Source organism: Scyliorhinus canicula, chromosome 8 (assembly GCF_902713615.1).
Source record: "Scyliorhinus canicula chromosome 8, sScyCan1.1, whole genome shotgun sequence".
In the NCBI taxonomy this organism is placed as follows: Eukaryota; Metazoa; Chordata; class Chondrichthyes; order Carcharhiniformes; family Scyliorhinidae; genus Scyliorhinus; species Scyliorhinus canicula.
The window spans coordinates 166213330-166239932 of NC_052153.1; the positions used below are offsets into that span (position 1 = coordinate 166213330).

General features: G+C 46.0%; 1 protein-coding gene across 4 annotated transcripts in view; it reads left to right on the top strand.

The window, feature by feature from the left end:
* The window catches only part of LOC119970666 (LRP2 binding protein), a 53103-nt gene extending 33785 nt beyond the window's left edge, over positions 1-19318 (top strand). For 3 of the 4 annotated variants that reach the window (XM_038805652.1, XM_038805654.1, XM_038805653.1), the window contains exons 6-10: positions 1486-1628; positions 1807-1912; positions 3755-3978; positions 17492-17657; positions 18352-19318. In XM_038805652.1, coding sequence (XP_038661580.1) covers positions 1486-1628; positions 1807-1912; positions 3755-3978; positions 17492-17657; positions 18352-18417 — 705 coding nt within the window. In that variant the 3' untranslated portion in view covers positions 18418-19318. The remainder of the gene's footprint in view (positions 1-1485; positions 1629-1806; positions 1913-3754; positions 3979-17491; positions 17658-18351) is intronic. The other variant, XM_038805655.1, reaches the window with a different exon arrangement.
* The last annotated feature ends 7285 nt before the right edge of the window (positions 19319-26603 follow it).

Here is a 26603-nt window from a genome sequence, read left to right on the forward strand (position 1 = left end):
CTTCCAGCTGGTACGGACTAAGGGGTCAAGAGCATCTATCTCATAGCGTGCGTTGGCAGGACACTTACTTGATGGTGCAGCAGTTGGCCAGGCCTCTCCTTCTTACTGTCAAGTTCTTCGAGAGCTGCTAAGATGTTCTGCTGGGAGGGCCAGCTAAGAGAGCGAACTGGCCTTGGGGGCTCTATCTTATAGTCCTCAGGGGCTTCGCGCCCTTTTGGGCGGACCCCGAGCTTACTTCCAATCGATTGGATCCCATACCAATCGATTGGTTTGAATTCCCCAATACTGGGGCTGTTTCCCAATCGCTGGGCGGTCCTTGGGTGCCCGTTTGCTTTTTTTGTCTTGGACTCCTGCTGGCGCCGAGGAGTCTAGCTTTACTTCGATCACCTTTGATTGTTACTATTGTGCCCGGGAATCGCTCATTAATATGCTGGTTTCAGTGCTGTCTTTTTCTTTGCAGGCAGAATACACAGGAAAAGTCTGCAAACTGCTTGTTTCTCTGGGATTGTCCAATTTTCCCTGCGTTCCTTGTGTTTCTCCATTTTGAACTTGGGAAGTGGCCAACTGCTGCACCATACAGATGATTCCCATTCTAGCCTGCAGAAATCCACAGAAAGGCGAGATATATTTTTTTAAAGAAAGTGGTGAGCTCTAGATTTTATGGAAGCCGAGGTCCTAAGGAGCCGAACTGGAGCCTGAGCAAGGACATTAGCACAGCTTTCCTGCCAAGCTCAAGCCGGTTTGAAGCTGGCTTACAGATGTTCTCCAAGGTAAGTCTAAAACTTCCCATTGTGGGCAAGGAAATCTAGGAGCGCTCTTCTGAACCCTACAAGGAAAGCTAATGGTCTCCATTTTCAGAAACACCTAAACCCCTGTCACTTACCAGTAACAGCCTTGCTGCTGCCCAAACGTTCTCTCCCAATCATTGGTTCGCTGTTGCTTTCTACCTGTCCGAGGCAGACAGCTGACTGGTGGTGTTAGATTGATAGGACACAGGAACTAAAATACTCTAGACTCCAAATTAAAGACATCCAGCGCCTTTCAAACTTGCTCCTTCACCTGCTGACTTAAAATAAACATGGAATTAAAATTGATCTCAAAGTTTTAATTCATGCTGTCATTACTTTGTGTTTAGTTCAATGTACTAATACTTAACCAGGATACTAACCTGATCAGCAATAACCACGAATGAAGCAGTAGTGCTAAGAACAGCTCTTCCCATAGCTGCATTACAAAATTCAAGTAGGCAAGGCAGTAAATTAGACATTTAGAAATATAAGAATTAGTTGCCTATTCTTCAAAAGCTGGATTTCCAGGGCTCATGTGTGGCACCTAGCCTTTGGGTCACAGTTCAGATACAGTATTTAGGGTCCTAAAGTCTGCCACAAAAGCTTTTGATGATTTCTGGAAAATTGAGCTGATTTTTCAAAACCAATAATCTTTCTGTATTCTTGTAGCGTTTAATTACACTGCTCTTTATGCCAGGCATTAGGTGTGGAATATATGAACAGAATCATAAACTCTGATGACACAAGAGCACAACACTTGAAATTTGCGGCATTTTACAACTTGGGCAGAGCTTCCTTCGAAGGATTTGGCCTCCAGCAGAGTGATAAAGAAGCTGAAAGGTTCGTAAGTTGTTATTTCTTACCATCCTCAATTCGATTCAAGTTACAAGGGACTGCACACGTCAAAAAGTACTTAAATGGTTGTACAGTGCTTTGAGATGTCCAATGGTGGTGAATGGTACTATACAAATGCAAGTCTTTTTTTTATGGTTACTGTGCTTTTCTTTGCTCTTTGCAGACTATGGCTTATTGCTGCAGATGATGGTAACCCAAAGGCGAGTGTGAAAGCCCAAACTATTCTGGGATTGTTCTACTGCAGACCTGAGTCACAGGATTTGCAAAAGGTACAGGAGAGGATGTTGGAATCTAAATATTAACGGCACAGTATGTTCCAGGTTAATATTCATGCATTTATTATGCATTGCTTCTTATTACACAGTTAACTGCAGCTTGAAAAATAACTTGCAGATTCTATAGCTAAAAATGTGAAATACTTTAGAAGTAAAAATGGGGCTCCCATTGACAGAAAGTATTGGTTTCTCTCATCTCCATAAACAATTCCTGTGTTATGCATGAAGTCTCACTGATACTGCTAGCTGCACCTCATAAGGATACTAGAGCCCCTGCAGGATGTTGTATTGGCTTCAAATACTGGCACCCCTCCAGTATTCCCAGTCAAAGGTTCTCAGTATTACCGCACCCACAAACCATTCCCCACTATAGCCACATTGTGAAATCTCCTTAAACGCTCCTAAATTCCACAGCTCTTTTCATACTCCCCTTATTCCCAATATCATTCACCCATCACCACTATACTATGTGTGTCCCTTTCTGATCTTGAGCATCCTCACACACTACTCCCTTCCCCCAGATTATTTCACCCATTGCTCTCACTCCATCAAAATAACCATACCCCAGAAACATTTTCCACAGTTCTCCCACACCTAGAAACCTCATTCCAAACTCACTCGCAAATGACACTCATCCAAAATTCTTAAATATCAGTAGTACCCTCCCTAGTGCATGCACATACCTATGCACACACATTTTACTTTTCACCAAACCTTCTCCTCACTTGTTTTTCAACAACTTGCCCTATTCGTAACCATTCCAATTTCTTTCATATAAACATACATTCTAGGAGCCCTCTTTTTCATTCAATAAGTTCATGGCTGATCTGATTGTAACCTTGACTTCACATTCCCCCTTATCAATAATCTATCTATGTCTGCCTGAAAAATATTGAAAGACTCAGCTTCCAGTGCCATTTCAGGAACAGGATTCCAAAGACTCTCAACCTTCAGAGAAAAATATTTTCCATAAACCTGTTTTAAATGAGCATCCCTTTATTTTTAAAACAGTGACCTTAGTTCTAGAGTCTCCCACAAGGGGAAACCCTTTCCGTATCTACCCTGTCCAGTGAAAATAAGCCTAGCATGTCCAACCTTCCCTCATAATTCATTCTGGCCATTAGTCCAGTAAACCTCCTCTGAACTGCTTCCAATGTATTTACATACTCCTTAAATAGGGAGACCAATACTGTACACAACACCAGATATGGGATCACAAATGCCCTAATTTTGTTTAGTATATTTTTCCATGGAATCCCTACAGTGCAGGAGAAAGCCATTCGTACCATTGAGTCTGCACAGACCCTCCGAAAGAGGACACTACCCGGGCCCACCCCTGGTCCTACCTCTGTAATGCCGAGCATTGATAATGTCAAATCCACCTAACCGCCACATCTTTGTGAACCAGTGTTCATACTCGACATGAGCTTCCACGCATTCTAATTACCTTTTCCCATCCTAGCCATTGACAACATCCCAGAAAAGTATACAGAGTTAAGAATACAATAACGAGGAGGAAACCTTCCCCTCCAACCACTCAATGAGGAATTTCACTGCAGTAGAAAAGTCCTGCTTTTAAAAATCAATCACGATTTTGAAAATATTTCAAGAAAACAATTTTTTTTAAAATCATAGACGTTCAGTAGAAAACACTGACTTAATTGAAATATATAATCAGAACTATAATGCCTAAACCTGAGTGACCAGCATATGGATGTGAAGGCTGCAGTTTTCATAGCCTGACCTGTCCATAAATTTTATTTCTGTTCAGCCTCATACCGTACGTAGTATTTTATGCTAACGATTGTATCATTCTTGTGTGCTTTCCTTTTCCAGGCATTCTTTTGGCATTCTGAAGCTTGTGGCAATGGAAGTCTAGAATCTCAGGGTGTATTGGGCTTAATGTACCTCACTGGACATGGTATCCGGAAGGACAAATACTCAGCTTGGCTTTGCCTGAAGGAAGCATCAAGCAGAGGAAATGTTTATGCTCAAGGTCACCTAGTTGCTTACTTCTACAGTCGTAAACTATACCATAGCACTGTTGAACTTGCTCAAAGGTAATAAGAATGATCAAACTAATTTTTGTCAACACAACCATAAACATAATTGTGCCTAGAGAGAATCAAACTGTGTCCTGGACAGAAAGACTATTAAGCCAGGAGAAATTCCACTTTTCTGACTAAAAGAGCTCCAGGTATTGTAGATGAAATTAACAATTTAATTCATAAATGTGAAGAATGGCATTATGCAACAATATTTCACAAAATCCATTAACCTGCAATGTTGTTTGAATTAGATTCCCTTTGTATAATTCATTTTTATTTTCTTTATATTGGCAGAATTATTCAATCTTTATTTGTTGGCATCAGCAGCTGAGTCTATTCATGCTCCATATAATGTACATTAGTAGCTGAGTCTATTCATGCTCTATATAAATGTACAAACATGTATATAATGACCAGAAATGTGAGAACGTACCTGCTGTTCAGCCTCAATTGGTCTCATGGGAGTTTAATCGACGTGGTATGTTTTATTCAGCAGACTGCTTAATGCATTTTGTGATTCTCCTATTTTAATTCGATCTACTTGTTTCAAAAAAAGGGGGCTGGATTCTCCGTTTGGGAGTCTATGTGCTGACCCCAGCGTGAATAGTGGCGTTTTACGCCCAGAAAATGGAGCAAAAGCTGCACCGATCCTCCGTCTGGTGGGGGGATAGCAGGCACACAGCGCAGAGCTCCGGCTTTAGCTGTTGATGCGACCGGAGAATTGCCGGGTCCGTGGCCTCACATGTGCATGACAGCGGCTTGCAGCTGCCACGCCATGCAACATGGCGCGGCTGGCCAAATAATGCCCCCCTTTGACTAAGCTTGCCTTACACAAACAGACCTGGATACGCAATCACCCTGTACAAGTTGACCCAGTACATAGTCACCCAGCAGGGATGGACCCAGGTACACAGTCACCTAGAACAACCAGGCATGGATACACTGCCACAGTGCATGAACGGATACGAGTACTCAGTTACCCTGCACAGACAGAACGGAATACACAGTCACACTACATGGAAGGAGCCGGTGTGACAAAATACTTTTTTCAATATTCTCTCAGTATCATTGCGGTAGATAGCAAAATGGGCTTGTATATGAGAATGGGTGTGAATAACATATTTGAAATGAGAACAGGAGACTGCAGGATTCATAACATCAAAAAGGAGTTAAATATGAAAGCAAGTGAATAAATAATAATGTTCATTGTCTCAAGTATGTTTACATTAACACTTCAATGAAGGACTTCCGGTGGTGGCCATGGAGTAGGAGGTAACACATTTGGTAGCTCCCGATCCTGATGGACCTTTCTCCCTGACTTTTTTCGAATTTTATTTGAAAAATCGGGAGTGGATGGGACAGTGAGGAGGAATCCCACACCAGTATATGGAGATGTGGATCAGAAGTGGCCGTATAAGAAAACAATAGAGTAGAGAAGGCACGTGTAAAACCCACGGCATAGAAAAACATGCGGAGGTGCAGGGTACTGGCTCAGCAGCCCAGTGGTCAATGGAGCAGCTGGTGAAATTTATTCAAGAGGGTTTCGCCAAGCAAAAGGAGGAAGGTCTAGACCCGATCAAGGCATCGATCGACCAGGTGGAGCAGGGGCTAGAAGCTCAAGGTAAAGCGATCCAGAAGGTTGAGGAGAAGGTGGTCGAGCACGAGGAACACCTAACTGCGCTGGAGTTACAGGTGGGACTGATGAGGGATCAGCAGAAAAGGCTGCAAGAGAAGGTGGAGGACCTGAGGATTGTCAGTCTCCCAGAGGGCTGCGAGGACCTTATGTGGCGAATATGCTTGAGAAGTTAATGAGTGATGGGACGTTTGCTCGACCTTGGAAGTGGATAGAGCGCAGAATACTTGCGAGGTGACCATGTGGAATGAGCCGTCGAGGGTGATGGTAGTGCAAATGCACCGGTTCCTGGATAAGGAACAGATTTTGCAATGGGCCAAGCAGACACGGAGTTGCAAGTGGGAGAACAGTAGGCTGCGCATCTACCAGAACCTGAGTGCGGATCTGGCCAAAAGAAGAGCAGGATTCAACAGAGTAAAATCATGGGGGTTGAGCATATGATAAATTTGCTAAAGGGGGTTGGAATTGTGTTGTTAATGGGAGGTGAGGAATTGCTCTGCTGACAGGGGAGCACAGTAAGAAGTCTTACAACACCAGGTTAAAGTCCAACAGGTTTGTTTCAAACACTAGCTCTTCGGAGCACTGCTCCTTCCTCAGGTGAGACAAATGGGAGGTCGAGGACAGAAGGTGCCGAAAGACGGGCCTTCGGGGGCACGAGCTGGAGGCTGGCCTAAGAAGGGTGATGGTTGATCGGCGGGTGGGGGGGACGGGGGGGAACGAGATGCCTCCCAGTCAGGTTGATCACGTGGAACGTTAGAGGGCTGAATGGGCCAGTTAAGCGGGTTCGATTGTTCGCGCATTTGAAGGGATTAAAGGCGGGCGTGGCAATGCTATAGGATACACACCTGAGGTCAACAGATCAGACCAGATTGAGGAAGGGGTGGGTCGGTATTTCACTCGGGGTTGGACTCTAAGACTAGAGGGTTCACAATCCTGATTAATAAACGGGTGTCATTTGAGGCGGAGAAAATAGTTGCGGATATGGGGGGCAGGTATATCATGGTCAGCAGGACTCTGTAGGGGACACCGGTAGTGCTCGTAAATGTCTATGCACCAAACTGGGATATTGCGGAGCGCATAAGACTGTGTTAGGGAAGATCCCGGACCTGGATTCACACAAGCTGATCATGGGAGGGACTTTAATACAGTCATTGACCCAAGGTTGGACCGGTCAAGCTCAAAGACTGGGAGGGTGGCAGCAATGGCGAACGAACTAAAGTTGTTCATGGAGCAGATGGGTGGGGTAGACCCATGGAGGTTTGGTCAGCCAAGAGCGAAGAAGTTTCGTTTTGCATACATAAAGTATACTCCTGGATCGATTTTTTAAAATTCTGAACAGGGCTCTACTGACTGGGGTGATAGATACCGAGTATTCGGCGATTGCTGTGTTGGACCATGCCCCACATTAGGTGGATCAACAGGTGTGCAAGGAGGAGGGCCAGCGACCGCAATGGAGATTGGATGTAGGACTGTTAGCGGACAAGGGGGTGTGCGGGCATGTGAGGGAGTTCATCCAGAGCTATCTGGAAATTAGCGACACGGGGGAAGTCTCGGCAGCAATGGTTTGGGAAGCACTGAAGGCAGTGGTTAGAGGGGAGCTAATTTCAATATAGGCCCACAGGAGGAAGGTGGAGAGAGCAGAGATAGATAGGTTGGTTGTGGAAATACTCCAGGTAGACAGGAGATACGCGGAGGCCCCCGGAGGCAGGGTTATTGAAGGAGGCTACAGATGGAGTTTGGTATGTTGTCCATGGGGAAGTGGTGGAGCAGCTGAGGAAGGCGAGGGGGCGATATACGTGTATGGAGAGAAGGCCAGCAGAATACTTGCACACCAGTTAAGGAAAAGGGAGTGGGCCAGGGAGATAGGTAGAGTGAAGGACAGAGCTGGGAACATGGTTAGGGGGGTTGGGAGAGATTATGAGGATTTTAGGGGAATTTGGCCGGTTTTCGGGGTACAAATTGAATATGGGAAAAGCGAGATGTTTGCAATCCAGGGAAGGGGGGCAGGAGAGGAGTTTGGGAGAGCTGCTGTTCAGAGTGGGAGCTTTCGTTATTTGGGAATCCAGGTGGCACGGGACTGGGGGCTGTTACATAAACTAAACCTGACCCGGCTAGTGGAACAGATGAAGGAGGACTTTCGAAGGTAGGACATGCTCCCGCTGTCACTGGCAGGGATAGTACAGACCGTGAAAATGACAGCCTCCTGAGTTTTTTTTTTAAATAAACATTTTATTGACGTATTTTTGGTTTTTCAACAACGACAAAATAAACAACATATAAATCTATAAACATCATACAGAAAGCCTGCTTCCTCCCTTACAGGTCCCACCTTTATTAACCTCCTACTCTAATCTAAACTAACCCCCCCCCCCCACTCCTTCTGTTGACGTTTAATTTTCTGAAAAGTCGAAGAACGGTTGCCACCTCCGGGCGAACCCCAGCAGTGACCCTCTCAAGGCAAACTTGATTTTCTCCAAACAGAGAAAGCTAACCATGTCAGATAACCAGGTCTCCAACTTCGGGGGCTTTGAGTACCCCCAAGCTAATAATATCCGCCTCCGGGCTACCAGGGAAGCAAAGGCCATAACATCTACCTCTTTCTCCTCCTGGATTCCGGATCTTCCGACACCCCGGAAATCGCCACCTCCGGACTCTGTGTCACCCTTGTTTTTAACACCGTGGACATGACGTCTGCAAACCCCTGCCAGAATCCCCTGAGCTTTGGGCATGTCTAGAACATGTGGACATGGTTCGCTGGCCCCCCTGCACACCTTGCGCATCTATCTTCTACCCCAAAGAACCTGCTCATCCTGGCAACTGTCATGTGAGCCCGGTGAACAGCCTTGAACCGTCTCAGGCTGTGCCTGGCGCATGTTGTAGATGCGTGACTCTACTCAATGCCTCCACCCAGAGACCATCCTCTATCTCTCCTCCTAACTCCTCCTCCCACTTGCGCTTCAGCTCCTCAGTCTGCTTGTCCTCTGACCCCATGAGCTCCTTCTAGATGTCGGAGACCTTCCCTTCTCCCACCCACATTCTGGAGACTACCCTATCCTGAATCTTCCTTGGTGGTAGGAGCAAGAAGGTTGAGACCTGTCTACGTAGGAAGTCCTGCACCTGCAGATACCTAAATTTGTTTCCCTCGCCATTCCAAATTTCTCCTCCAGCTCCCTCAAGCGAGGAAAGCTCCCTTCTATAAACATATCCCCCATCCTCTCAATTCCTCTCCGAAACCCCCTTGACCATCCTTCCCGTGGCAAATCGATGGCTGTTACAGATTGGAGACCAGTCCGATGCTCCCTCCACTCCCACATGCTTCCTCCATTGCACCCAGACTCTCAGGGCTGTCACCACCACGGGCTGGCGGAGTAGCATCCCGGCAGGAACGGCAGAGGCTCAGTTACCGACGCCCCCAAACTGGTGCCCTTACATGATGCCGCCTCCATACACTCCCATGCTGACCTTTCCCCCACCACCCACTTCCTGATCATGGCTATATTCGCCACCCAATAATAGTTACTGATGTTTGCCAGCCAGCCCTCTCCCCGGCTCCGCTCAATCATCCCCTTTTTTAACCACGAGGTCTTGCCCGCCCATACAAAGCCAGTAATAACTTTGTTAACCCCTTTAAAAAAGGACCGCGGAATAAAGATGGGGAGACACTGGAACACAAAAAGGAATCTCGGAAGGACCGTAATCTTCACCGTCTGGACCCTCCCAGCTAATGACAACGGGAGCGCGTCCCACCTCTGAAAATCATCCTTCATTTGGTCCACCAGACAGGCCAGATTAAGTTTGTGCAACCGTTCCCATTCCCGCGCCACTTGGATGCCCAGATACCTAAAACTTCCCCCTACCACTCTAAACGGCAGTTCCCCCAGTCGCCTCTCCTGTCCCCTTGCCTGGACCGTAAACATCTCACTTTTCCCCATATTTAGTTTATACCCTAAAAACCGGCCAAATACCCCCAAAATCCTCATGATTTCTTCCATCCCCTCTGCTGGGTCCGATACAACAGGAGCAGGTCTTCTGCGTAAAGTGAGACTCTTTGTTCCACTCCCCTCCTGCCCAATCCCATCCAGACCCTTGAGGCTCTCAGCGCAATTGCCAGCGGCTCTATAGCCAGCAGGAACAACAGTGGGGTGAGGGGGCACCCCTGTCTCATCCCCCGGTGTAAAATAGTCCGATGTCGTCCTATTCGTCCATACGCTCGCCACAGGAGCCTGATACAGCAACCTGACCCAGTTAATAAAGCCCTGCCCAAATCCGAACCATCCCAGTACCTCCAACAGATATTCCCACTCTACTCGATCAAAAGTCTCTGCATCCATTGCGATCACTACCTCCACCTCCCTATCTTCTGGGGGCATCATGATCGCATTTAGCAACTTTATGACATTGGACACCAACTGCTTCCCCTTAACAAACCCAGTCTGGTCCTCCCCAATCACACCTGGAACAGTCTTCATTCCTAGAGGACAAAATTTGGCCAACAGTTTGGCGTCCACATTCACTAGGGATATCGACCTGTTGAACCCACACAGCTCCGGATCCTTATCCCGCTTCAGAATCAGCGCGATCATGGCCTGTGACATCGTTGGGGAAAGCACCACTTTCTCCCTTGCCACATTGAATGTCCTCATCAACAGCAGCCCCAATATCCCAGCGAACCTTTTATAAAACTCCACTGGGTCCCCATATAGCCCGGGGCATTACCCGACTGCATGGCCTTCAGCCCCTCCGCTATCCCTTCGATCCCTAGTCCACCCTCGGGAAATTCAGCCCCCCGAGGAAGTACCTCATTCCCTCTGACACCGGTGGGGGTTCCGACCCGTACAGCCTATGATAATACTCCTTAAACGCCTTATTCACCCCTGCTGAGTCTCCAACCAGGTTTCCATCTCCATCCTTTACTTTCCCTATCTCCCTGGCTGTCTCCCTCGTTCTAAGCTGCTGTGCAAGTATTTTGCTGGCCTTCTCTCCATACTCATAGATCGCCCCCCTGGCCTTTCTCAGTTGCTCTACCACCCTCCCTGTGGTTAATAAGCCGAACTCCGCCTGTAGCCTCCGCCATTCCCTTAAAAGCCCTGCCTCAGGGGTCGCCGCATACCTCCTGTCAACCTGTGGTATCTCCTTTACCAGTTGGTCTGTCTCTGTCCTGTCTACTTTCTCCCTGTGGGCCCGTATCGAGATCAGCTCCCCTCTAACCACCGCCTTCAATGCCTCCCAGACTACCGCTGCCGAAATTTCCCCTGTGTCATTGACCTCCAGGTAATTCTGAATACATTTCCTCAACCTCTCACACATCTCCTCGTCGCTAAAAGCCCCACGTCTAACCTCCAGTGCGGGCGCTGATTACTTTCTTTACTAACCTGTCAGTCACCCAGTGCGGGGCATGGTCTGAGATTTTAATCGCCGAGTACCCCGTGTCCACCACCCCTGTCAGTAGAGCCCAGCTCAGAATAAAGAAATCGATCCGGGAGTACACTTTATGCACGTGTGAGTAGAAGGAGAACTCCTTTGCTCTTGGCTGCCCAAATCTCCATGGGTCCACTACCCCCCCCCCCCCCCCCCCCCCGCCCCATGAACCCTTTTAGCTCCTTAGCCGTTGCTGGCACCCTGCCCATTTTTGAGCTTGACCGATCCAAACCAGGGTCAATAACTGTGTTAAAGTCCCCTCCCATGAACAGTTTATGCGAATCCAGGACCGGTATCATCCTCAGCATCCTTTTTATAACCTCCATATCGTCCCAATTTGGCGCATACACATTTACTAATACCACCTGCACCCCCACCAGTTTCCCACTGACCATAATGTACCGGCCTCCCACATCCAAAACTATTCTTCCCGCCTCAAACACCACTCGCTTGTTGATCAGAATTGCGCTATGTATGCCCCAGCGTCCACTCCTTCGGAACCCTCCGGGAGCCCAATGATCCTCAAGCTCTGCCGTCAGGACCTGTTCTCTAGGTCCTCCACCTTGTCCAGGAGCCTTTTCTGCTGGTCTCTTAGCATCCCCACCTCCAACTCCACTGCTGGTTGATGTTCCTCCTGGTCAGCCAGCCAGCGCCTTCTCTACTTTCTAGATCGCCCAATCTTGGGAATCCAATCTAAGTTCCAGCCGCAAAATTGCCTCTTTAAACGGGTCCAAGCAGTCCTGCTTCTGCTTGGCGAAGCCCTCCTGGATCACTTGCATCAACTGCTCCATTGACCGCTGGGTCGACAAGCCAGAGGTCCGGTCCTCCGCCATGCTTCCTCCCAGTGCTGCTTCAGCCCACACCCTCTCTGTCCGTCTGTTTCTGCCTTTGCGAGCACTTCTCGTCCTCCTCTCCATGCACCAATGTGGGAATTTAGTTTACAATTGCCTCTGTCAGCAATTTTTCAACTCAAGTCCGGTAAAAGATCGGGGGAAAAGGTCCGACCAGAGCGGGAGCCACCAAATGTGCGACTTACTCCTTCATAGCCGCCACCGGAAGTCCTCCCGAGGTTGTTTGTTTTTCAGTGCCTCCCCATCTTTATCCCAAGGGCCTTTTTTAAACGAGTAAACAAGATGATTTCGGATTTTGTGTGGGCGGGTAAAACCCCGCGAGTGAAGAAAGTGCTGGAGCGTGGCCGAGGGAGGGTGGGTTGGCGCTGCCAAACTTTAGCAACTATTACTGGGCGGCAAATATAGCCATGATTAGGAAGTGGGTAGTGGGCGGGAAGGGGGGGTCGGTATGGGTGCGACACAAGGGCATCATGCAAGGACACAAGTTTGGGGGCACTGGCAACGGCACCTCTGCCGTTCTCGCCGGCCGGGTACCCCACAAGCCTGGTGGTAGTGACGGCCTTGAGAGTCTAGGGGCAGTGGAGGAAGCATATGAGAGTAGAGGGCGCATCGGTCTGGGCTCCAATTTGTAACAATCATCGGTTTGTACCGGGGAAGGCTGGATGCGGGGTTTCAGACTTGGAAGAGAGCAGGGATATGAGAGGATGAGTGATCTATTTATTGATGGGAGAGTCCCCTGTTTGGAGGAGAAATTTGAACTGCCAGCAGGAAATGGATTCAGATATCTGCAGGTACAGGAATTTTTGCGAAGGCAGGTTTTGACCTTTCCGCTCCTACTGCCACAGGGGAATACAGGACATGGAAAGATGAGCTGGTGGGGGGGGGGGGGGGGGGGGGGGGGGAGGAATATAGAGGCAGGTCTTTAGGCAGATGCATAAAGCAGAGTCAACACATCCTCACCATATGCCAGACTCAGCCTGATTTGGTTTAAGGTTGTCCAATGGGCACACATGATTGTGGCCTGGATAAGCAGGTTTTTTGGGATAAGGAAGTGTGCGAGTTGTGCAGGAGGGGCAGCCAACCATGTCCATATGTTTTGGGCATGTCCAAAGCTTAGGGGATTTTGGCAGGATTTTTACAGAGGTCATGTTCACGGTGTTAAAAACAAGGGTGGTGTCGAGTCCAGAGGTGCCGATTTTCAGAGTGTCAGAAGATCTGGGAGTCCAGGGGGTGATAGAGGCTGACGTCTTGGCCTTTGCCTCCTTGGTAGCCCAGAGATGGATATTGTTAGTGTGGAGGGTCACGATGCCCAAATTCACAGATCTGGCTCAGTGACATGGCTCGGTTTCTCAGACTTGAGAAAATAAAGTTTGCCCCAAGAGGTTCAATGCTCGGGTTCGTCTGGAGGTGATGGCCATTTGTCGACTTCTTTGGAGAAATCTGTCAGCACAGGCTGGGGAGGGGGAGTGGGTAGTTAGATTATCGTTTAGAGGAGGTGGGACTTGTAAGGGAGAGAGGCAGTCTTTGCATTATGTTTATATTTCTATTAGTACTGTTTACTATTGTTATTATAAAATTATAAATGCCTGAATAAAATATTTTTCACAAACAAAACACCGCAATGAAGTTACTGTGAAAAGTCCCTAGTCGCCACATTCCGGCGACTATTTGGGTACACAGAGGGAGAATTCAGAATGTCCAATTCACCTAACATACACGTCTTTTGGGACTTGTGGGAGGAAACCGGAGCACCCGGAGGAAACCCACGGAGACACAGGAAGAACGTGCAGACTCCGCACAGATAGTGATCCAAGCCGGGAATCGAACCTGGGACCCTGGCGCTGTGAAGCCATAGTGCTAACCACTATGCAACCGTGCTGCCCATTTGTAGTTTGAAGTGGTTATGAGCGGAGATGAAATAGAGTGGGCACCGAAGCAATAGGTCAGAAGGTGAAAGCATTGAGGGAGAACAAGGGAATAGGGCCAGTATGGCTCTGAGGCAGAGCAGACAGGGAGATGTTGCTGAACACAGCGGGTCTGGTGGCCTGAAGTGCATATGTTTTAATGCAAGTAGTATTACGGGTAAGGCAGATGAACTTAGAGCTTGGATTAGTACTTGGAACTATGATGTTGTTGCCATTACAGAGACCTGGTTGAGGGAAGGACAGGATTGGCAGCTAAACGTTCCAGGATTTAGATGTTTCAGGCGGGATAGAGGGGGATGTAAAAGTTGTGGCGGAGTTGCGCTACTGGTTAGGGAGAATATCATAGCTGTACTACGGGAGGACACCTCAGAGGGCAGTGAGGCTATATGGGTAGAGATCAGGAACGAGAAGGGCGCAGTCACAATGTTGGGGGTTTACTACAGGCCTCCCAACAGCCAGCAGGAGATAGAGGAGCAGGTAGGTAGACAGATTTTGGAAAAGAGTAAAAACAACAGGGTTGTTGTGATGGGAGACTTTAACTTCCCCAATATTGACTGGGACTCAGTGCTAGGAACTTAAACGGGGCAGAGTTTGTAAGGAGCATCCAGGAGGGCTTCTTAAAACAATATGTAGATGGTCAAACTAGGGAAGGGGCTATACTGGACCTGGTATTGAAGAATGAGCCCGGCCAGGTGGTAGAAGTTTCAGTCGGGGAGCATTTCGGGAACAGTGACCACAATTCAGTAAGTTTTAAAGTACTGGTGGACAAGGATAAGAGTGGTCCTAGGGTGAATGTGCTAAATTGGGGGAAGGCTAATTGTAACAATATGAGGCGGGAACTGAAGAACCTAGATTGGGGGCGGATGTTTGAGGGTAAATCAACATCTGACATGTGGGAAGATTTCAAGTGTCAGTTGAAAGGAATTCAGGACAGGCATGTTCCGGTGAGGACGAAGGATAAATATGGCAAATTTTCGGAACCTTGGATAACGAGATATTGTAGGCCTCGGCAAAAATAAAAAGGAGGCATTTGTCAGGGCTAGAAGGCTGGGAACAGACGAAGCCTGTGTGGCATATAAGGAAAGTAGGAAGGAACTTAAGCAAGGAGTCAGGAGGGCAAGAAGGGGGTCACGAAAAGTCATTGGCAAATAGGGTTAAGGAAAATCCCAAGGCTTTTTACACGTACATAAAAATCAAGAGGGTAGCCAGGGAAAGGGTTGGCCCACTGAAGGGTAGGCAAGGGAATCTGTGTGTGGAGCCAGAGGAAATGGGTGAGGTACTAAATTAATACTTTGCATCAGTATTCACCAAAGAGAAGGAATTGGTGGATGTTGAGTCTGGAGAAGAGTGTGTAGATAGCCTGGGTCACATTGAGATCCAAAAAGACGAGGTGTTGGGCGTCTTGAAAAATATTAAGGTGGATAAGTCCCCAGGGCCTGATGGGATCTACCCCAGAATACTGAAGGAGGCTAGAGGGGAAATTGCTGAGGCCTTGACAAAAATCTTTGCATCCTCACTGTCTTCAGGTGATGTCCCGGAGGACTGGGGAATAGCCAATGTTGTCCGTTTGTTTAAGAAGGGTAGCAAGGATAATCCAGGGAACTACAGGCCGGTGAGCCTTATGTCAGTGGTAGGGAAATTACTGGAGAGAATTCTTCGAGACAGGATCTACTCCCATTTGGAAGCAAATGGACGTATTAGTGAGAGGCAGCATGGTTTTGTGAAGAGGAGGTCCTGTCTCACTAACATTGATAGAGTTTTTCGAAGAGGTCACAAAGATGATTGATGCAGGTAGGGCAGTGGATGTTGTCAATATGGACTTCAGTAAGGCCTTTGACAAGGTCCCTCATGGTAGACTGGTACAAAAGGTGGTCACATGGGATCGGGGTGAGCTGGCAAGGTGGATACAGAACTGGCTAGGTCATAGAAGGCAGAGAGTAGCAATGGAAGGGTGCTTTTCTGATTGGAGGGCTGTGACTAGTGGTGTTCCACAGGGATCAGTGCTGGGACCTTTGCTGTTCGTAGTATATATAAATGATTTGGAGGAAAATGTAACTTCTGATTAGTAAGTTTGCAGACGACACAAAGGTTGGTGGAATTGCGGATAGCGATGATGACTGTCAGAGGATACAGCCGGATTTAGATCATTTGGAGACTGGGCGGAGAGATGGCAGATGGAGTTTAATCCGGAAAAATGTGAGTTAATGCATTTTGGAAGGTCTAATGTAAGTAGGGAATATACAGTGAATGTTAGAACCCTCAAGAGTATTGAAAGTCAGAGAGATCTAGGTGTACAGGTCCACAGGTCACTGAAAGGGGCAACACAGGTGGAGAAGGTAGTCAAGAAGGCATACGGCATGCTTGCCTTCATTGGCCAGAGCATTGAGTATAAGAATTGGCAAGTCATGTTGCAGCTGTATCAAACCTTAGTTAGGCCACACTTGGAGTATAGTGTTCAATTCTGGTCGCCACTCTACCAGAAAGATGTGGAGGCATTAGAGAGGGTGCAGAAGAGATTTACCAGGATGTTGCCTGGTATGGAGGGCATTAGCTATAAGGAGCAGTTGAATAAATTCGGTTTGTTCTCACTGGAACGACAAAGGTTGAGGGGCGACCTGATAGAGGTCTACAAAATTATGAGGGGCATAGACAGAGTGGATAGTCAGAGGCTTTTTCCCAGGGTAGAAGGGTCAATTACTAGGGGACATAGGTTTAAGATGCGAGGGGCAAGATTTAGTGTGGATGTACAAGGCAAGTCTTTTTTACACAGACGGTAGTGGGTGCCTGGAACTCGCTGCCAGAGGTGGTGGAAGCAGGGACGACAGTGACATTTAAGGGGCACCTTGACAAATACATGAATAGGATGGGAATAAAGGGATATGGACCCAGGAAGTGTAGAAGATTGTTGTTTAGTCGGGCAGCATGGTCGGCACGGGCTTGGAGGGCCGAAGGGCCTGTTCCTGTGCTGCACTTTTCTTCGTTCTTTGTTCTTTGAGTAATGGAATAGAAATTTACATTCGGAAGATAAAGGAAGGGACTTGAAGTTAACTATTGTATTTCAAAAGGAACCTGTATAAATTGGCATAGATCATAAATGGACAAATCAAAGCAGTGAGTTTACTTTTACCAAAATATGAGTCACCATAAAACAACATGAAAGACTTCTAAATTCTGAGAAAAAGAACTTCAAAAAGAAAGTAAAACGATAGAGTTAAAGAGAGAGAATAAAAATATTTAAAAGAGAAATTGAATGCTGCGTCAGTAAATGTTGTCGTGGCCTGAAAGGAAATTTTTTTTTGAAGAGCTAAGGGAAAAACCTGGGGAAGCAGGACCATCTGTGAAGCTCTTACAGAGAGCAGAGACGTGATGGGCTGAATGGCTGTAACCATTCTATGATTTCAATTTCACTATAATCTGTGGATTTGCTTTTTCTTTTTTAGAACTTGTATATTTCAAGATATTTATGTGACTTGTGAATTGGGTAGTATATTCAGATATTGTATTAACCCAGCAATGTAAGGCTGAATTACTGAAATTGTCACTTTATAATGAGCATGATCTTCAGTGTCTGAGTTTACAGAATTTATCTGGTTACCATCAATTACTCGAGATCTCCAGTTAATTAGAGTACTGGTACGTTGTTTACTTCTTGTACCATAACCATTTTTCCAAACAAATTTGTCTCAAATTTAAACCAGGGTCGTTCAATATGACAATATCCCACAAATAGCGAAAGAAACTGATTGTATGCCGTCTTACATAGCAAAGGGTATTGCCATGGCTGCTTTCTACTACGCCAGATGTTTACAGTTGGGCTTAGGGACAAAACAAGATCAGGTTGAAGCCAGAAAGTACTATTACAAGGTAGGTTGAAAAAAATGTTGCAATGAATCAATACAAATTAATTTCATCCTATGTACAGATTTATTATTCAGTACGAGCTTTATCAGGATTTACTGCCCACTGACTAATGGTGAGAAACCACTTCATATGTGACAAAAGCTGCAAGACCAGTTTTTTGGTTTGTCCCACAATGAAGTATGAAGCAATTACTTACCTTCTTGGTTGAGTGTCTGTGTGTATAATGTAAGAATGGATGTATTTTCATTTGGACTTTTGTAGAGTAAAAATAGATGAAAAGATACCGCATCATTATTTCCATGTTTTTTATGCAAACCACAGATTTATAAATCAGATGTCTTAGCCAAGACGTTGCGGGGGATGCAGGGGAAATAATCTCTCAGAATCCATCAAATTATGCTCTCCAGCAACTATCCAATCACCTATCAGATTTTAAGTAAAAGTTATAGGTAAATTTTCTGACCCCAGCAAAAGGAAAATCCCAGTCTCAGAGAACATTACTCCATGTTCACTGAAAATGTTAGCTCTATGTTCACTGTACTAGAACATCTATTTTCAACATGTGCTAGCAATGAGGGCAACACTGGCAAAGCTGCGTTTATTGTCTGACCGTTCAGAACGTTCTGCAGGATATGTTGTTGCACTGCAAATTGAAAGTAAGGAATATCTAACCTGTCAATGCTTTTTTTAATCCAAGGCAATTAATATGGATCGTGATGTAGCAACTGACCTGCATTTTCAAGTTATAATGGAAATAATTTAAGAAGCAACCTTTGTGATGAAGACCTCAAATAGACCCTGCTCCTGTGGATTATCACAATTAAGTATAGTTAAGCTACAGTTTATCATCATGTAGTTCCACATCATTTTGGAAACAGCAATTTCAGAATGGAGTCCTGAGTAAAAAAGACTTGTGAATCCTGAAAAACATCTTCAACTTTTCATTACTAGGCAAGCAGGAGGTATGGCTTCATTGAAGTGGAGGGTGTACTCAACTCTGACTTCAGTGCAATAATTTAAACTGCATCAGAGTTTTGCCATGTGAAAATGAAATGAAATGAAAATCGCTTATAATCATGAGTAGGCTTCAATGAAGTTACTGTGAAAAGCCCCTAGTCGCCACATTCCGGCGCCTGTCCAGAGAGGCTGGTACGGGAATCGAACCGTGTTGCTGGTCTGCTTGAAAAGCCAGCGATTTAGCTCAGTGAGCTAAACCAGCCCCATGTATTGAGAAAAGTATTCATGCTGCAATACTTTAGCGTGAGGTCTTTGCTTATTAAAAAAAAAACTATTGATGTGACAACAGATGAGCCTACAATTAGAGTTGACCAAATGGGAAAAACATCCTCAGGCATCTTTCAGAGGCATAATCACAAGATAGAGACCAAGTCGATGGGAGTCTGGGCTTAAGTTTGGGCTTTAGGAATGATCTCAAGGAGGGGGTTTATCTAGGTTATCCGAACCCTTGTAAGGCCATTGCAGACATGGTCAACAATGATGCAGTGGAGGAGGAGATAGACGCAAGAAATATGAACTGACAGAACGGCATGGTAGCACTGTTGCTTCACAGCACCAGGGACCCGAGTTCGATTCCTGGCTTGGGTCACCATGCGGAGTCTGCACTTTCGCCCAGTGTCTGCATGGGTTTCCTCCTGGTATTCCGCTTTCCTTCCACAAGTCTCAAAAGACATGGAGCTGGATTCTCCACTTCAGGGACCATGTCCCCACGCCGTCGTGAAAACTGTGGTCTTTTATGCCAGAAGAACTGGCGTCAAAAGGCCACAGATCCACAGTCCTGCAGGGGGCTAGCAGGGAGCCGTCGTGGAGCTCGCAGCTCCAGCTTCAGTTACGGCGCCCTGCACTTACGGGTCAGAGGCCACACATGCACACGGCGGTGGCCTCCAGCAGCCCCACTGGGCTCCGTGGCGGACTCAGACCGCAGAGCTGGACTGCAGAAATAGTATCGGGTGCCCGACCCGGACCGCCCGCACAATAAAGGCACAGTCCCGTATGAGGCGCCCGCCCCCCCCGCCCTCCGATCGGCCCTCCCCCAACCATGGTGGCCGCGGACTGAGGCGGCAGTCGCCTCATGAGTTTCCCGAAAGGCTGGGACCATATTAGAAATACGCCGTTGGGACTTCGGCCGGGCGGGGCTGGAAAATGGCGAGGCGGGCCTCAAGCAATGGCCGCAGGTGGGGAATACGCAGCATGACGTACTCCCAGAGTACGCTGCTTTTCGGGGGCCGGAGAATTGACGAATCGGCGCCAGTCCCGATTCCATACGTGAAATTGGATATTCCACCTGGCGCCGGACGCAATTTCGGCATCGGGGTGTGGAGAATCCAGCCCATGCTGTTAGGCAATTTTGACATTTTGAATTCTCTCTCCGTGTAAGGTGCCGGAGTATGGCGACAAGGGGACTTTCACAGTAACTTCATTGCAGTGTTAATGTAAGCCTACTGGTGACAATAATAAAAATTGTTATTAGTATAAAAGGGTTTGGGTGAATGGTGAAGTGAAGCAGAGGTAGTGCTTGAGGAATCATAGTTAGGAAGTCATGAGGAAATATAGGGATTTAAAATGGAGGATTAAAATGTTCAATTTGAAGCACTGGACTCGATGTACGTTGGTGAGAATAGAAGTTATAGACAGGTGGGATTTTGTGGGATCAGGAATGTAGGAGGTGAAAACCCAGCCAGAGAGTTTTAGAACATCAAATTAGATATGACAAACATAGGGAGATGGATTTCAGAGGTAGATGAGCTAAGATGGGAGTGTTGTGAAGGACAAATAGGCAGTTTTTAGTAGTAAACATTGGGCAGAATTTTATATCTCCATCAGCGGCCTTGTTTGAAGGGTTTGGTGGATGAGCTACAATTTGGTGGCCTTCCACTGCAATTTTATCAGGCGAGACCTAGACCAGCCCACCTGCCCTTACTCCAAATGAAGCCCTGAAGTAGGCAATTAATGACCACTTCAGGGTGGCATCCTGCATGACCTCAATTTTAAGGCCAGCGGGAGGAGTTAAGCGTCAGTGGGAATCCGGGAAAGTCACACTACTTGGGCCTCAGCGGGTGGCCTCCCTTCCACATTGGGTACCCTCACAAAATCTTGAAAAATGAAAATTGCTTCTTGTCACAAGTAGGCTTCAAATGAAGTTAGTGTGAAAAGCCCCTAGTCGCCACATTCCAGCGCCTGTTCGGGGAGGCTGGTAAGGGAATTGAACCGTGTTGCTGGCCTGCCTTGGTCTGCTTTCAAATCCAGCGATTTAGCCCAGTGTGCTATACCAGCCCCTCTTCCTCCGGCAACTCCAACAAGATCCCCCTCCCAGCCCTCTCTCTTATCTGTGCCTTATATGTCCTGCTGTAAGACCACCTGCACACACCCGGTCCTGGTCTTTGAATATATGGACTACTTGCAGTCCCAGTCTTGGCCAGCAGCTCTTTGTGAGTCTTAAGGGATGAACTTAAGTCCGGTCTCCAGCCAATTAACGCTCTATATAGCTGCAAGCAGCTGATAACGGTACTCAGAACAATACTGCTTCTGTATTTTGTGTTTTTAAACATTGAAGATATCATGTGCAAGATCATGTGATGTCAGCAACATCCTGTCACATCACCCTTACATGCTCTGAACTGGAATTCAATGATCACCTTAACCTAGTCCACTTTGAGATTTGAGCTCCTCACCTAAACTGACAACTATTGCAGGGATTTTGGATGAGACATTCAATAGAACTCCTGTCTCCTAGCTCAGGTGGTGTAAGTGATCTCATGTCACTATTCCCAATGCCCTGGCCAGATTGAGACTTCTTCAGCCACCATTACAAAGAAAATCATCTTCTGTTTGTAAGACCTTGCAATGTATAAATTGACTGCTGTCTTTGTCTACACTGCAGCAGCTTATGCTAAGATGCTAATAAAATTCTCCGATATATGCAAGTTCTTTCGTATAATGAGTAAATTATTTTGAGTAAATGAGTAAATAGTTTCTTCCAACAAAATAGCTATGTAAATAAAATATATTTAAGATATTACTTGACATTATCTAAAAATTAATATTGTGACTGCTGTAGCCCTCTAAAATGGACACCAGTCTACAAAATGGAGAACTACAAAGACTGCAGGGAAAAACAGCCATAGTGAGGACAAACAGCTTGCAGCAGCTTTCAACAGTGAGACACTCGTAAAAACCGGTTTCAAGGCAGGTGCAGAGACTCAGCCAAAGGTGCAAATAGGAAAACGATCTGCATACTAATAAGATGATACCGGCCCAGTCCCAGATACAATAGAAACATTTTAAGTATCGATTGATACTTTCTATAGCTACCCAGCCAGAATGGCGCCAGAGAACCCAGGTCAATGACCCCTAGGAACCGCCCCCGCCATCGAGGAACGACTCCAGGATAGGGTAATTCGAATGATATCGATTGGGAAAGACCCAATTGATACCTAGCAGGTGAAAGAGCCTGCCCCAAGGGGCATGGACCTCTAGGACCTATAAAAAGAAGGTCAAGCACATGATTCGGTCTGTTGCTTCCAGACTCCGGCCCCAGCCTCCAGATCCTGTCTTTCATCACCGGCCGTTGAGCATCAGCCATCTTTCAGTAAGTGCCAAACAACGATCGCTACGTGACCCAGGCATTGCTTATACTCTTAACGACTATTAGTGAACAGAAGGTGCAGTCCAGAAAGGAACAAAGGCCTTGTCCCCTGACCTTGCTGGTTCCTACTTAGATAAGTATTTAGTCGTTTAATAGTAGAAATAAGTATTAGTCTTTTAGCGTGTGCATGAGTATTTATTGTATCTGTTATAATAAACACTAATTGTTTAGACTTACTGATCGGTGTTAAGACATTGCTTTGAACTTGACCTTGATAACTTGTGACGGTGTCTGTTACGGCACCTGGCGACTCCTGAGCATAGATACAGATACAGAGCCAAACCAGTGTTAAGCACATGTCCTTTAAATGGAGGCGTGTTAATCACACTAACAGTAGAACGAGCAACACTGCTATGTGATCTCCCCAAAGGGTGGCTGGAAGGAATACATGCAAAATGGAAAAATTACAGTACCAAAATAAAAGGGAAAACAAAACTCAGATTTTCATGGTGTACATGTTTAGTTTAGTACAATATACACAAATGAAAATAGCATAATGGCAATGTAATAGAAACAGTAACTTATTGATAATATTATTGGACTAGTGATCCAGAGGCCTGGCCTAATGCTAGAGAGAGACAAATTCAAATTCTTAAAAAATTTGGAATAAAAAGTGAATCACAGTAACGGTAACCATGAAACTACTGGATTAGTTCACCAGTATTCTTCAGGAAAGGAGATCAGCTGTCCTTAAGTGGACTGGCCTCCATCTGAAATGGCTTACTTAGCCACTTGGTTCGACCAAAGTCGCGAGAGATCAAAAAGTCAAAAGACTGTGCGGCATCAATCTTGGCATCAGAAATAACAACGGCAGACCTCTCCAATCACCCCTGCAAAAGTAATCCTTACCAAAACTTTGGGATTAGCGTCAAAATTTGGAGAGCTCTCCCACAGACCAGTCAAACAGCAGCGGTAAAAGGTTATACCCACTGACTAATACGTTACATACAGCAAATGCCCCAGACTCGTCCATCCCACCAACAGGACAGACCCACAAGAGGTGGCAGCACAGTGGCATATAGTTGGGAAGGTCAGACACTGGAAATCCTCAATTTTCAGGCATGAAATCTCAAAGTCAAACATGAACAAGGGAACTCCTGTTGATTATCACCTCCCTTAGCTAATGAATTGGTAGTCCTCTATGTTGAACACCACTTGGAAGAAGAACTGGGGTTGCAAGAGCACAAATACTCTAGGAAGATTCACCACCTAGAATGCCTTGGTAGCAGCACTTCTTACGGAGATGGCCAAGTCCCTAAAGACTTGGGGCATGTGGTGAGAACCAAGAAGGAATTAAATATTTGATCATATCTTTGCCCGTCTGCCTGTCACAGATGTATCTGTCTATTATAGAACACCTGCAGTGCAGGAGGCCATTTGGCCCATCAAGTCTGCACCGACCCTTGGAAAGAACTCCGTACCTAGGCCCAACCCAATCTCCATAACTCCAATTAGTCTTTTGGACACTAAGGGGCATTTGAGCATGGGCAATCCATCTAACCTGCACATCTTTGGATTATGGGAGGAAACCGGAGCACCCGGAGAAAACCCATGCAGGCGAGGGGAGTAAGTGGCACACTCAGCAATAACCTGCTCACCAGTGTCCAGTTTGGGTTCCAGTAGGGCCACTCAGTTCTGGATCTTGGTCCAAATATGGACAAAAGAGCTGATTACTAGAGCTGGGGAGAGAGTGACTGCTCTTGGCATCAAGGCACATTTGATAGACCGGAGCTGTAGTAAAATTGAACAAGTTAAAAACCTAGAGGAAAACTCTCCGCTACTTGTGGTTGTTGGGAGTCCAATAATTTCAGTCCTAGGATATTGCTGCAGGAGTTCTTCAAGATGGAGTCCAAGGCCCAGCCATCTTCAGCTGTTTCACAAATGACCTTCCCTCCATCATAAAGTCATTAGTGGGGTTGTTTGCAGTATTCAGTACCATTTGTAATGCCAAAGCTGTCCATACCTGCTTACAGCAAGTCTTGAACAACATTTAGGCTTGAGCTCTTAAGTGGCAACTAACATCCATGCAATAGCATTACCAGCACCGACACCCACACCATTGTCTGTGCGGAGGTCTGCATATTCTCCCCGTGTCTGCGCGGGTTTCCTCCGGGTGCTTCGGTTTCCTCCCACAAGGCCTGAAAGACGTGCTTATTAGGTGAATTGGACATTCTGATTTCTCCCTCTTTGTGCCCGAACAGGCACCGGAATGTGGCGACTAGGGAATTTTCAGTGACAAGGATTAAAACTTGAGTATAGCCACAACACGCAAAAACGCAGCCACTCCCACGTGACACTGTCCTCCATTTTGATTCCCCCCCCCAACCAATGCCAGTCTGTACCTTGTACTCATGTTTTATTTTCAGACAGCATTGACCCTTTTCCTGCTATTAATACCTTCTTTTGTATTGATAAAGAAAATAATATTTTGTTGCATTTTTTTCATCTTTCACTCATGAGGATAATCACAAGAATTAAATGTGAGGGGAAACAACAACTTTGTACTGCATGAGAAGAGTGTTCATCGGTTGGCAAGTGGACTCTTGGTCTAGATGTTGCCATGGAGAATCCACCAGTTAATAATGACTGACAGTTAACTGCCAAGCATTGTTTGATTACTGTTTAATACAATCTGCCAGTCTTGAGTCATATCACCTACATACCTAGCATTACACTGGCAATGAAATTCATATTACTCATTTGTGTGATAGGCAGAACATCTTTTTGGTTTGACATTAGGTGTGATTTTGCAATTGGACAACATTTCCTAAATAAACGTCTGTGCTAAAATCTACACTGACAAGCAATTTAAGATTGTCAGTCAGGCTCGCAAAGTGGCACATTTACATGTACTGGAAGCTACATATATTAATACACAAAGCCCTGTTCTTTGCAGACATCTCGCACCTATTTTATCTCAACAAAATAAGAGATAATCAGTCACTGATTCATTCCTCAGGGCAATGTCTTGGCCAATCAAGAATCAAGCTGCCCAGTTTAAATTTTCAAACAACCAAACAACTATTTGGATTGGATTGATTTATTGTCACGTGTACCGAGGTAGAGTGAAAAGTATTTTTCTGCGAGCTGCTCAGCAGATCATTAAGTACATGAAAAGAAAATAAGATAAAAAGAAAATACATAATGGGGCAACACAAGGTACACAATGTAACTACATAAACACCGGCATCGGGTGAAGCATACAGGGGTATAGTGTCAATCAGGTCAGCCCATAAGAGGGTCGTTGGAGTCTGGTAACAGTGTGGAAGTTGTTTTTTAGTCTGTTCGTGCATGTTCTCAGACTTTTGTATCTCCTGCCCGATGGAAGAAGTTGGAAGAGTGAGTCCCTCCCTTTGTATTGTGTTTCCATCTTCGTCAGTTGATCTCCCCTGGCCTTCAATCTATCCCTGGCCTTCTATTTAGCTCCACCTCCACCCATCCACATTTTCAACAGCACAAAACACATTTTTACCTCTCTCCCATTCTGAAGAAGAGTCATATTAGACACAGGACGTTTACTCTCTCCCTCGACAGGTGCTGCCAGTTCTGAGTTTCTCCAGTACCTTCTGCTTTTTATAAAGGACCGGCTGTGGTGTCGGGAAAATAAATTAGATAAATTTTGAACAAGGTTGTAGTATTTTGCTCACAGGTCATTGGTATTCTCCCGGTAAAGTTTTAAATTTACATCCATCTGCAGGACTGATTTTGATCATTCATTGATTAATAGTGGTTTTGAGATTTCATTGCCATAGTCTGCATGTGATTTTGCACTGATAAAAACAGCAGATTACAATATGCATTACAGTCAATTGGACCAGAAGGACACAAACCAATTTAGATTCCTCAGAACCAGTTCGCTGAGCACAGTTACAAAAGGTAAAAGGTACTTGGCATTAACATGCTATGCTCATGGTGCCACATAATTCTTGCAAATGCCAACACTTACATTAGTGATGTTACAATGAAAGGATGATGTGGTGCTTTGGAACTTCAACAAATATCGAACATGGCTAAGCGAATATGGCAAGTTCTAGTTTTCAGCCATGCTGCTGCAGAGAAATCAGGAATTTTCCCCCTACACTGGAAACAAAAGTCAGAAAGAAAATCGAGACTGTTCCTCGCACGCATCCTGCGCTCCCTTTTCAACGGTCTGAGCTGCACAGCAGCAGGTAGTTTGGAGTATCCAACATTTTAACAGATGAGGTCCAAGAGGTTGGAAATCAAGTACCCACACTATAAATCCGATTTGATAAGACGCTGAGCAACAAAAAAAAGTTTGCACTGAG